Raw genomic sequence first — 13,316 nt, forward strand, 5'->3', positions numbered from 1 at the left:
AATCCTTTTTTGACACTAAAGAATCAAATATATTGGAATTATTATTTTTTTGTAATTCATTTCTTTAGGGAAAAAAATATATTTTATTTTGATTCTTTTAGGTAAATGCAAGAAAATAAAAGAAATGTTTAGTATTTTAAATTTTTTATTTTGATAAATGGAAAAAGGAATTTTATCATTTTCTTGAGAAATAAATGAAAATCTTTAAAAAAAGAACTCCTAAAAATGGACAAAAAAGAAAAGAAAAAAGAATATAAAATTATATAATAAGAGTATTCAAATCAATTTACTATTCAAAACAAGTCACATAAATACTTTAGTTTGTAAAACTGGTTAGAAACAGTATTGAACATTTTTAGCAAATTCAAGAATTTAATTATACTATGAAATAATCTCGACATTAAAATAGAAAAAATTGAAAAAATTAAGACACCAAATTTGTAAGTTTTTCCAAATCCTTTTAAATTATGCAAGAGCCAATGAATTAGATGGGTTGATGGAGAGTGTACAAAAAGTTCTTCAGTGATAAAAAAAATCTGCAACAATAATAGAAAAATAACATATCAATAGTAAAACAAGAGTAACACTCTCATCTTTTCAAACATTTCAAGAATGAATAAATAATTAATTAAAGTGAGATACCATTATTAGTAATATTTATCATATGATTCGTATTAATTACAATTTTCTAAAGAGAAATGTATCTTTAAAAATAGAGAATTCCTTCTAACTGTTTTTGGTTTTAACAGTAAAAAGAAAAGATCTGGACAATTGTAACTTTTATAATATTCTTTTACCAATTCTTTTAATTTTGGTAAATTTGCTCTAATTCACTAATTAATCTCAATTTTAGTCAATCTAAATTGAATGGCATAGCTTTCCAAAATTTCATTATATGGATGCCTAGTCATTTAAATGGTGAATTGCCTAAAAATGTAATAAATTAGTGAAATTGAACTAGATTATCAAAATTTCAAGAAAAAGAAAAAAAAAAAAAAGGTGGCCAATATTATTAAAAGGTGGTAAAAGTTTGTATTATCTTTTGCACATTAGGGTTACTTTTATGCATAATTACAAACTAAAATTGTATTCACTCATTTATTTCAAAAGGACAATAATTACAGTAAACACTTATGAACAAGAGAAATAATAAATAAATACACAATAAATTGTATAAAGCCAATAGTACAATTACATTGTCTACGTGGTGCATGTGAAATAAATGTAAATGTGGACTGTAGAAATTAGGTTACAGGCCTAATGAACCAAAAGGGAGACTTGCTACCTCTATAAAATGAGACGGAGTCGATGAAGAATAGAACCATCTCTCCCTCAGAAGATACCTTAAGTAACTTTGTAAGTAAATGCAGCTTCCTCTGCATATCTTTCTTCTTTTCTTTTCTTTTCTTTTCTTCTTTTTTTTTTTATTTTCTTTCTTTTTATTTTCTACCGCGACGAGACAGTAGTCGGGGCTCGAATCCGAACCTCCTCTCTCTCTCTCAAGCTCCATAAAGCAATCTCACTAGGTTAAAGTCCTAATGGTTCTATGCATAGCTATTTAAATATTTAAAAATTTAAAAACCATATTCTTGTTGCTATCATATTGCTGTTTTTAAATAATCCATGCTTTTGGGAAACTTAAGGTTGCATATAGTATTGCTATTGTTATTTTTCATTTTTTTTTCACGTTTTTATGTTTTGGAAGTGTTTTTCTTCGTTATTATACACACATATAGATTAGTTTTAAAATTTAAAAGGCCAAATTTATATTTGAATATTTGGATTTTGGTCTTTTATAATTAGTTTAACATTTTATTTCTTAGTGTTAATTTGATATATACTTAAAGTTATATTTTTTGTGATATTTAGATATTTTCTAGTATGTAGTTTCATTCAGCACGTCCATGCGTCTTGTAAGTAGGTTTTTTTATATTATAAGAAAAAGTAAAATTTATATGTTTATTATATTAAATTAAAAATTAAAAGTTTTTAAAAACTCATAAAATTACAGATAAGTGTTAGTTAAGTTAAATTAAGAATTAAGAGATTAAAGTGATTAATTGATTAAGATTTAAATTTTTTAGTGTGGATTTTATAATTTAAAGTTTTAAGTATTAAAACAGTTTTTACTATATATCACTCATCTAATGGTTGGAGGTAATACACTGAAAGTAGCTAATTTATTTCATATGAAAAAGTTAGGGCAAAACTTATTTATATTCATCATAACAAATATATGAGTGATATATAATATGAATCTCTTAGTATTATATGATAAAAATATATCTTAGATCATTTAATTCTAATATTATACATTTATCAATATATATGATAAGAGATTAGATAAATATTCAAAAAGTGAAGGCATGAAAGAAATTATTCTGCTAATTGTAACAAAAATAGCAAGGAGTCCCTAAGTAAAAGAAGTAGCATATTTTCATATATTAATTTATTTTTAAATGTGCATGCTTATCAATCATGCATTATATGCATGGTTTTTATTACTGTTAATTGATTTATATGCTATATCTAAGAGCAATATGTTGATTTATTTTTCAACAGGTGAAATTGAAGATTTGCTGTGCCGTTGGAAATGAAAGGAAACACGCTAGCATGGTTGCTGTACGTGGTGGCAATATGGCTTTGGTTTGGATCAACCAGCTTGGCGGGGCCAGTAGCCTACACATCTCTCCAAGACTACCCGACGGTGAGGTTTACTACTGGATATGCCACTGCAGGAAGCTACAGGCTCTTTATCACCAGTTTGCGCAACCGCTTAGCGACTGGACAGGACGTAAGGCATGGAATACCAGTGCTGCGTGACAGAGTTGGTTTGCCTATAGTCCAAAGGTTTGTCTTAGTTGAACTCTCAAATTGGCTTCAGGAACCTGTTATTCTAGCACTGGATGTCACTACTGCCAATGTGGTTGGTTTTCGTGCTGGAAAAAATGCCTATTTCTTTCACCCCGACAATCCAGATGATGCACAGGCGATTACCCATCTCTTCAAAGACACTACTCAAAGGCAAACATTCAATTTTAGCGGAAATTATAGTGCACTTGAAAATCAAGCACATGAAGAGAGAGATAAAATCGACTTGGGGATCCAGCCACTAGAAGAAGCTATCTCGTCGATATATCTGTATAGCCTTGGCCAGGCTCCTCTAAGAGCCTTGGCTAGTGACCTTATAGTGTGCATTCAGATGGTCTCGGAGGCAGCAAGATTCGGGTATATTGAGGAGCGCATTGGCCAAAGCATTACAAGTTCGACACCATTTCGACCGCGGGGCAGAATCCTTAGCTATGAGAGAAGCTGGGAAGACCTCTCTAGTGCCATCCAGCAATCTCTTCAACAAGTCTTTAAGCGGGTTCGACTTCAAGACGAGAGCTATCGAGTGTTCTATGTGGACAATGTGAGGGATGTACTGATTTACACCAGCTTAGCTCTAATGAAATTCAGATGCCAATCCCCACGAAAATCATCATCTGGGTTCTCTTTGGTTATAAAGCCTGTGGTGCCAAATTTTGCTGATGGTCTTGTTTGTGAAGAGCCAGAGCCGACAGTGCGTATTTCCGGTCGAGATGGTCTTTGTGTTGATGTGAGATTTGGAAGCTACGCCAATGGAAATGCAATACAGCTGTGGCCGTGCAAATCTAATTCAGATGTGAACCAACTTTGGACCTTGAAAAGAGATGGCACGATCCGTTCAAATGGCAAGTGCTTGACTAGTAACGGGCATGCACCCGGAGACAGAATGATGATATATGATTGCCCATCTGCTGTGACTAATGCCACCTCTTGGCAAATATGGGAAAACGGAACTATCATGTCGAAATCCGGTCTAGTTTTGGCTGCACCAGGGGGGAGTTTTACCACACTTACAGTAGAGAACAACACTTATGCAGCCAGTCAATCTTGGCTTCCAAGTAACAACACAGAACCCATAGTGACATCCATTCTCGGGCTTCGTTATTATTGCTTGGAAGCAAACGGAAACGACGTGTGGTTAGACAAGTGTGCAAGCAACAAGACGGAACAAAAATGGGCTCTTTACAGAGATGGTTCGGTACGGCCTGAGCACAACCGGGACAGCTGCCTTACAAATGATCCGAAGAAAGGTATAATTGTCGAGATTCAGTCTTGCAGCCCTGCATCGTCAGGCCAGCTATGGGCATTCAGAAATGATGGCACCATATGGAATTTGCACCAACAAAAGGTGCTGGATGTGGCATACGCCGATCCAGACATAAAGCGGATAGTCATTTGGAAATACAAAGGACAAGCTAATCAGAAGTGGGCGTTGCTTTGATCAGATGGAGTTGTATGCGTGTATGCTTAAATAAAAAAGGGCATCAAGTTATTGTTGTCCGATATTGTAATAAGAGCAAGCATGGCCATCGTCCTATGCTAGCTATATCTCGATCAATGAATGTGTTAATCTCTATTATATGTGCTTCAGTATTTCAGTCTATATATTCTTCCTTATTTGCGGTTTTCAATTAAATCACCCAGATGAGGTGGAATTATTAGTCCCTGAAATTTAGGTGTAAAACACTTGTCAAACTTAATATGATCGATTATTATCAATATAAGTTAATTTGCTTTTAATTTGTTTCTTTCGAGGTGTGGTTTGAATCTTGAATTTTGTTTTGGAAACTTGTTTAGATAGTTAATAATGACTTTTGATTCATTAATGAGATATATCAAATATGGTTTCAATAAATTTTAGATGGAATATGTATGTGTAATTGATCAATTTTTTCATCATCCTAAATAGATTTAGTTTACCATATTATATATAGATAAAAATTATTTGTATAGTCACACATGGCATTGTTTATTAATTATTATATTTATATTGATTGGTTTTTAATCATAAGTGATTAGTAGTAATAAATAAATCAACCAATATAAATACGACACTTAATTTAAGAGTTTTTCAGAAAAAGGAGGAATTATTCTCACAAATTAAATAATAGAAAATATAAAGCAACCAAATAATAATAATTTCTTAATAATTAACTTCAACATCTTAAAATAATGTGATATCATTTAAATAAAATTATATGTCGTCTATGGTTTTTATTTTACAAAGCTTTCTCTTATGTTCTAGTATTCTCTCGATATTTAGTGTTCTTGTATCCCAATTCTGGATTTCTATTCATGATAGTATTTGGTAGCGTTCGCGACCAAAAATTTATTCTTTTGATGTGTTCTATATAGATATTAATAAACTTGGTTTAATGATGTTATTTTAGATGTCTTGTTGTTCGGTTTTGTCGTGTTCGCAAGGGTGCTATTTGTGGGTTTTGCCATTAGTTGATCCAGTACTATTCGGAGCCCCAGCCAGCATAGATCCTGTGGAGTGTTGTTTCTTGGCAGGGATTGACAAGGATGAGAAGGAAAAGTTTGATTTAGGGTGAATTCTTGGTTGCATGTGGCACTTCTCTCTTTTTTAGGCTACCGCTTACCCATTCTTCGCATGTTATGATGGTATTTCTCGACTCCAACAACTATGCATCAACGGTGACAGCATAAAGAAGAGCAATCCTCAAATGTGTTTATATGATTTTTATTCTTTTGTAGGCATGTGGAGAGTTCTGCCTGTAAAACATAGAAAAGAGACTGAAAGGGAAATTGAGATTGCGTTTTTTCTTTTATTTTTTCTTTTTTTCTCAACTTGAAAATTGAGGTGATTTTAAAATGAGAATTTTAAAAGTGTCTAATCGAGCGAGACTATTTAAAATTAACCCGATGTTAATTCGTACTCAAATAACCAAGTAGAAATCGACTCGATTGAAACTATTTAAAATTGACTCAATATCAATCGAGTCAGATTTCGTAATCAAACTATTTGAATAGTTGCAGGAGCTAAATTACCGCTCTATAATACCCAACTCGACAAAGGTTGTATACCTAATCGAGCTTTTATTTAATTACACAGTATAATACATCGAGACATGAAGTTCAATTAAAGTTTCTATGAATTGAGAGAGCTAAATCTATAGTCGTCAAACCCTTTCTGCTTGATTATGCAGAGCAATGCTGATTTAAATATGTACCCTGACAAAGTAAAGTGCAAAAATGTGCGAAATTCATTCCTAAAACTCATCTACATCTGGTCAATGATTAATTGGTTACTCTTTTAACAGCTGCACCAGACTGCTACACAGCTGTGGAAAAATTAATCTAAATCAGTTCTAACAAGTAATCTTATGAGGAGCAAACTGATTAAAAGAGAAACAGAGGCAGCAATCCCACAACAGAAATACCATAATTAGAAAAATTAAATCTGGAATTTTTAAATCGCCATTATCTAACCAAAATTCCAAAAGAAAAAACAAGTTCTTAACAACATGTTCAACTACAGACCAAAAACAAACTTGTAATTTTCAACTACCAAACTAATTAGGAAGATAAAAGGAAGAAGCCTTGATACAAATAAAAGTAGCAAACAATTCTCTTAGTCAAAGAGGCTGAAACCCATGTCCTGCAGCAAAATTAAGATTCAAGTAAGGGAAACATAATGAACCAAATAATCGATTTACCAAGTACCTTAACATAAACAGAAAATTCATAACTAACAACTTACATCGTCAGACTCTTCTTTCTCCTCAACCTTCTCCTCCTTTTTGGCCTCAGCAGCAGGAGCTGCAGCACCTCCAGCAGCAGGAGCTGCTGCTGCTGCAACTGCAACACCACCACCAGAAGGCACTGAAGCCAATTTCTCCCTACCAGCTGCAATCAACTCAGTGATATCCTTTCCTTTAACTTGGGACAACAACAACCCAATCCTGTCCTCATCAGCATCAATTCCAACTGCAAATCCAATTAAGCCATCAACCAATTAATTTCTTTATAAAAGTAGCAAGAGATTTTGTTCATACTTCATACAATAAAAAATGCTTTGAATAAACATTGGAAATCAGTATTAAGGCGCCGCACATAGACAAAATGCACCCAGACTCATCAGGGTGGAACAGGAGGTGGGACAAACTCAGCAATTAGAAACATATTCCGATTACCACTGCTTTTAACCAAGATATACCACAAGGGATTTATGCATATCCATAACTTTAGAAACAGTGTCTAAATGGTTGAATCATTGGACATCCATCCATAATCTAATTGACCAGGAGTAAGCTATGCAATACGAAACAGAAAGTAGGCATTGAAATTAACTGCCACTGCTAGAATTACCACTATAAACAAAAAAAAATTGACTTTATTATGAACTTCACACAGAATCCAGTATCATACATAGCTACAAACAGAAAACTAGACAACTTCTCCAACAAAAACAATAATATAATAATATACTATACAGTACTGCTTTTTTTCTTTTTGAGGAAGGACCTTATGCATTTCAATAAGCAAAATCAAATTTATGACCAAATGCTCATACACCATAACTCCAAAACGATTTATTTCAAGGCCAACAAAGATCATATAAGAAAACAAAAACTGACAACAAGCGAATTATAAACTACTGCAGCCAATCTAGTTTGACCGATTAAATTCGTTAATTACTATAATTTCATTAGTGAAAAATCCTTAGTGAGAAAGTGGAGCAGTACCGGATCCGAGGATTTCCTTCAAGTCCTCGGCAGAAGGACTGGTGTTGCCTCCCAAAACGGCGAGCAAATATGCAGCAACAATCTTCATTGCTGCACACATACAATCAAATCACCATAAGTACATAAAGAGATAAAGACTGAGAGGTAGAGAGAAAGGAACAGAGAGAGTACTTTGAGAGTTCTTGAAAGAATCGAGTGAAGTTGACGATGCTGCTACAGCTAGGGTTTTTTTTTTTTTCTGCGCGAGAGATTATGGGGAGTGGCTATGTTAAGTATATATACGGCTAGGGTTTTTGGTTTTAGTTTGATTTTGGGTCATGATTTGATCCGGTCCGTTTGTTTTATTTTTATTTTTCATTTTCCTCATTTCTTTTTCTTTTTGGTTTATCAGGGCTTCTGTTTGGTTGTGGGTTATAACTAATATCCAAGTTTGGTTAAAACTGCACTATGCCCATTCAGAAGCTTCTAATCCTCATTCCGTGTATTGTCATCTCTGAATTATCTATTTCTCTTCGTTTGTACTCCACATTTAAGGTAGCCCTGGTTTGGTCAGGCCTAGGAATTTCGGTTTTATGTTTAAAGCTCGGTCCATCAGTACATTTGCCAAGTCCACTACAGAAATGTAATTTTATTTAGACTAAATAATTCCTAACTTTACAAAATTCTATATAAGTTGTGGTTTAATGGTTTAATGGTTTAATGGTTTTTTTTTTAGTCTATGATTTAGTTTTTATCATTTTTAGTATCATGTGAATGTTATTAAAAAAAGTATGTAATAACTACTGCTTTTAACGTGACGTAATAATTACTGTTCTTTTAACTGTCACATCAGTACTTGTCAATAATATAGTGTAATTTTGTCGTTATTTGCTAATAATCTTATTCATATGATACCAGAGTAACAAAAGTAAACCCCGAATCCTAAAATGAAAATACGTAAAAGCTCCTAATAGTTTAGTTTCCTTTCAATATTTTTCAAAATCGTTTTTTCATTGATGTTTTTTCAAATTTCACTTTGAACAGACATATTTTGAAATGATATTAAATTGCTATTAAGTATGAACTAACTAATTATAATTTTTCATAAGAAAAGTATGAACTAATTTTAATAATAATAATAGAAAAGAATTAGAAAAAATATAATAAAGTTTTTGTAAAGAAAAATAAAGAATATAAAAGATCAATGCATTCAAATGACACAAAACAAGCTATTTAGTTTTAGTTATTATTATAAAATAATCAAAGATAACAATTAAGGTGTTGTAACAGAATGCCTTTTAAAAATTAATACAAATAACGTTCAACAATATATATTTGATGACTCGGCAGCAAAGAAACTTGTTAAACATTCATATTCACATCCTAATAACGTTCTGATTATGGGTTTTGATCGGTAATGACAGTAACATCTATACGTACTTTAGTAATTAGCAAAATATAATTTCTAATCAATGTGCTAATGCTAGTTCTACTACTACTGCTACTGCCCAAATCTAAACAAAAAGAAAATCTTAAACAGATGCATCATCCTTACTACAACATATGATCTTTAAGCTATAAGAAAGATCACCATTAAATCCCTGTCATGAAGCTATGCAGTTGATCATCAGAGTTTTGCAACAAATGGGCAGTGTTTATTGGGTTTTGCATTCCCGTGCGCTAGAGCTCATCGTCCTCAGATTAGGAAATAATCCACAGTGAAACGCAGAAATTCCTCCTTCGGGCAAGGAGTTGGGTGGAGAAACTTCAACAGTTAAGGACTCCGCTCTTTCAAAGGTTGCCAAATGCTTCAGTTCTCTTGCCATCACGGACTGCAACATTATTAAATATACAAAGATTAATGTCAGTATCAATATTACTGCATCTTCTCTTTAAGTAATTAACGCATTGATCACCTCGAAGAAGACTCGATGTGAGACTATACGTCTAGCGTTACGTACGCCATGAATAATATCTACCAGATTCGGGTTCAGCCTTGAATATCTTGTACTACAGAACGGATCATACCCTGTACGGTAAAGATGAGCTTCCTGGAGATTAACCAAGTTTGCTAGTCGATACTCATCAATGATGTCTCCTGATAGAGTTAGAGATTCAAGATTTGGCGCAGAAATTATTCTGATTGATGGGAAAAACAGCCACAAACGGTAAACAAATAAATACGGAATTAATCTCCGTTTGTCTAAACTTTCCCAACTTTAATGAACCCCTGAGGATGCAAACAAATAGGGTGTTCTTAATGCAATTAGAACACACACAATACCACTGCTATGCACCAAAATATTGAGCTAAAACAGTAAGCACACAACAACACAAAGACACCGAAATTTTAGCGTGGAAAACCTATAAACTAGAGAAAAACCACGGGACCATTTTGGCCGCTTAAATCCACTATCATCATCAAAGGAGCAATACAAAGTCTTCTCTAGATAATACTAGAGGCATACAAAATCATCATATCCTTGGAAGTAAGCACATCAAGGTGTATGGAATCAAAATAGAGCCAAGATAAGAAATATATCACCAGAAAATTAGTTACTGTCCAGACCAACGAAACCCGACCTCCGGACCTCAAAACCCGATCTCCACCGTCCAAAATATTGGCCCAGATGCTGTGTAGCTGCTGTCCAAAAATCACGACGATCCAACGGTTCAATATACGGAAAACGGAACTTTTCTGCTGCTGTGTATTCTCTTCTCTTTTCTCTTTCTCTGTTATGTGTTTGTTATATACTTCTCCTCTCTTTTCTGTCCTTATATTTTAGATAGTGGCAGACCTATTTTTTTTTTTAATAATATGCTCCCAAAATAGAAAGTCTAAATAAAACTTTAATGGGCTCAATAGTTGGGCTTTCCTCATGGGTCAAAAATAAAGAAAAAACCCAACACTGAGTCTCTCAGCTGAAATAACATTGACACGGAGGAGATTATCTCCAGGCTCGTTCCTGACATACAAAGTTTCAAGAGATGTGCTTGAGACATTAATAATTTGCACCCCGTATATGAATCGAACAGTCAGTTCCCTGAGTCTAGGGCAATTCCTCCTTATCCATTCTCCAAGCATTAGGGTGCCGACTTTTACGCAGTGTAACGATAGGACATCGAGTGAACCAAAAAAAGCACTAAGGGTTGCCAGATTAATGCCACTCAAAGAAAGATACTGTAGCAATGGTGATTGATAGGCAGCATATGGCAGATAAATAGTATAAGTTATTTAAGGGTTAAGATCAATAATCATCACTCGGACATTACAAGCCGCGGCATGCCATATCCATCTGACTATGTTATCCCTTTCGTCATCGAATTGACTATGATTGAATACCCAGAACAGATTAAACATTACCAGATTCCTCTGCTCCAAAGAGTTCACCCAATCGCTGATCAACATCATCGAATCGCTTGGCAGCGGTGGACCGTTCTTGAATCTATCCATAACCTTCACAGATTAAACCTGTTGCCTATCTCTCTGAATCTTCTTGATACGGCTCTACATCGAACTACGTCTCTCATTGATAGAAGAGAGAGGATGGCATGGACGAGATCGTCCTGTAGATCATTCGTGATTCTTTCTTGCCAAGATAGATCAAAAAGTTGAAACAAAGAAAATCAAAGAGCAACTCTAGACTCCTCTATGCAGAACTTGCAATTGAATCTTGCGAAGAATGATGAGATTAGAAAGAAAAAGCTACTTCAATCTTTAAAGAATTCGGTTCAAGAAACCAACTGGAGAAACTGCTTTAATCTTTAAGGAATTTTGTTCGACAGAACCCACTTCTTGAATGAAAATTAAAAAGGATTGAAGAGAACTAAACTATGGATCCTTTTTATCACAGAATTTTTGAAGCAAGAAGGTTACATAAATGGATTTCTAGTTTGTATTTGACTCTATACTCCCTGTTATGTTCTGGTGTTATCAGCAATTTCCCGCTTACATGTTGGGTTCAATTGGTATGAACTGAAGCCGACACAGTGCCACGTGTATTTTGGCTCTCAGGGTCGTTTTAAACAAATTGCTTGCCGTTTTGCTCCCTTTAAATTCATATCTACATCTACAGTGATAAACTTATGCAAAATTATACTAAAAAGAACATTTATGTTTTTGTGTTCTTTGACATGGGTATATATTATTTCTTTTGATATAAATATATAATTACCTTTCAAAAATGTGTCTGTACACGACTTATTTATTATATAAATTTGTTAAAATTATTATAATACATATATTTTTTTAGTAATTAACAATTTAAAAATTAGCAATGAGACTTATATGTTTTACTGACATAAAGCACACAGTCATTACTATAATTATTATTTTTAAAAACATGAAAAACAAAATCAAATCATATTTTACAATGAGTTGAAGTATAATTTCTTAACATTTTTTTTTCTTAACTTAATTATATAATTTCTAGGTACTTTTAATCTAATTTCAAAATATCTTTAATTAGAATAAAAATATAGTCTAACCTAAATTAGACTAATCTCCTTCTCCATTTTTGGTTTATTATAATTCTAATAGTAAATAACTAATTTCACAATTAAACAAGTATTATCTATCCTAAAAAATATTATAAATAAATTAAATTTAGCTGGCTTTTAATCAAATAACAATCATAATTTTATAAGATGATATTTTACTTTCCTTTAACCTATTTTAGTTAAGCACATATTCTTATCCTAATAAAAATGGCAATATATTATTCTCAAAATAATGGGAATATATTAATTAAAATTAAAAATAGTATTTATTGTAAAGGTGTTCAGAAGTTAGCATTGAATTGACATCTAGCTATTTTCTCTTTTAAGTAATTTTAAAATCGCACTCTCTCACATTAGTTTGATATATGGAATAATAAAATTGACAACAATACTAACAATCCAAAATCATGCCTCTTATTAATTCCCATTGCCACTAAACAATCTGTCCGAGATCCCATTTCATCAGAAATTGAAAAATATAAATAATTTATAAAATTAAAAGTTTAATCAATTAAGTAGCTTTCAGACATATAATTTGTTAACACGTAAAATGTTTATTTTGATATGTTTAATACGTTTGCTACGTAAGATTAAAGTTTATGTGTAATTTTATAGTTTTTTCTATACCGACTCTAATTCTAAAAAATTATATATTTATTATATTTTGATATTATATTACTTAACATATAATTTTCTAAATTTTATAAAATAAATTTTCTAATATTAATTATAGCATAAGAATAACATATTAATTATATTTTAATATTATATTACTTAACATATAATTTTCTAATAAGATAATAATATTAATTTTATTATAAAAATAATATTTTAATATTATATTAACTAATAAATTAATCTTTTAATTAGATACTGATTTTATTAGAAAATAACATCTTAAATTATATTTTTAATATTATATTTCATAATAGGTTAATTTTTTAATTATATAATAAAATTCTAATCCTGAAAATAGTAATACCAATTATAGTATTAAGTTATATAATACTAAAATTAATTAATAAATAATTTTATATTATTACACTAATAAAATTTTTAGATTTTTAAAATTAAAAATATTTAAAAATAGCTAATTTGTTATTATTTTTAAAATATTATAAATTAATATTAAATATTAAAAATTTTATTAAATTATATCTGTCAATTTAATTTTATAATTAAAATGATAACAATGGTTGTGTGTAATGCACATATAAACATACTTTTCAGTACTTTTTAAGCATATCTTTTCTTTTCTAA

At 31.7% G+C, this 13,316-nt stretch overlaps 2 protein-coding genes across 2 annotated transcripts; one reads left to right on the top strand and one right to left on the bottom strand.

The window, feature by feature from the left end:
- The first annotated feature begins 1,260 nt into the window (after positions 1 to 1,260).
- On the top strand, positions 1,261 to 4,447 carry LOC8277596 (ricin-like). The gene is made up of 2 exons (XM_002529016.4): positions 1,261 to 1,356; positions 2,563 to 4,447. Exon 2 carries the CDS (start codon positions 2,594 to 2,596, stop codon positions 4,307 to 4,309), a length of 1,716 nt encoding a protein of 571 aa, XP_002529062.2. The 5' UTR covers positions 1,261 to 1,356; positions 2,563 to 2,593; the 3' UTR covers positions 4,310 to 4,447.
- A 1,830-nt stretch (positions 4,448 to 6,277) lies between these two features.
- On the bottom strand, positions 6,278 to 7,908 carry LOC8277597 (60S acidic ribosomal protein P2A). The gene is made up of 4 exons (XM_002529017.4): positions 7,749 to 7,908; positions 7,578 to 7,667; positions 6,593 to 6,819; positions 6,278 to 6,490 (listed from the first exon to the last, which is right to left on the bottom strand). The coding sequence occupies exons 2-4, from the start codon at positions 7,663 to 7,665 to the stop codon at positions 6,464 to 6,466; spliced, it is 342 nt and encodes a 113-aa protein (XP_002529063.1). The 5' UTR covers positions 7,666 to 7,667; positions 7,749 to 7,908; the 3' UTR covers positions 6,278 to 6,463.
- Positions 7,909 to 13,316: the final 5,408 nt, after the last annotated feature.

The sequence above is a fragment of the Ricinus communis genome, chromosome 8, assembly GCF_019578655.1.
Source record: "Ricinus communis isolate WT05 ecotype wild-type chromosome 8, ASM1957865v1, whole genome shotgun sequence".
Lineage (NCBI taxonomy): Eukaryota > Viridiplantae > Streptophyta > Magnoliopsida > Malpighiales > Euphorbiaceae > Ricinus > Ricinus communis.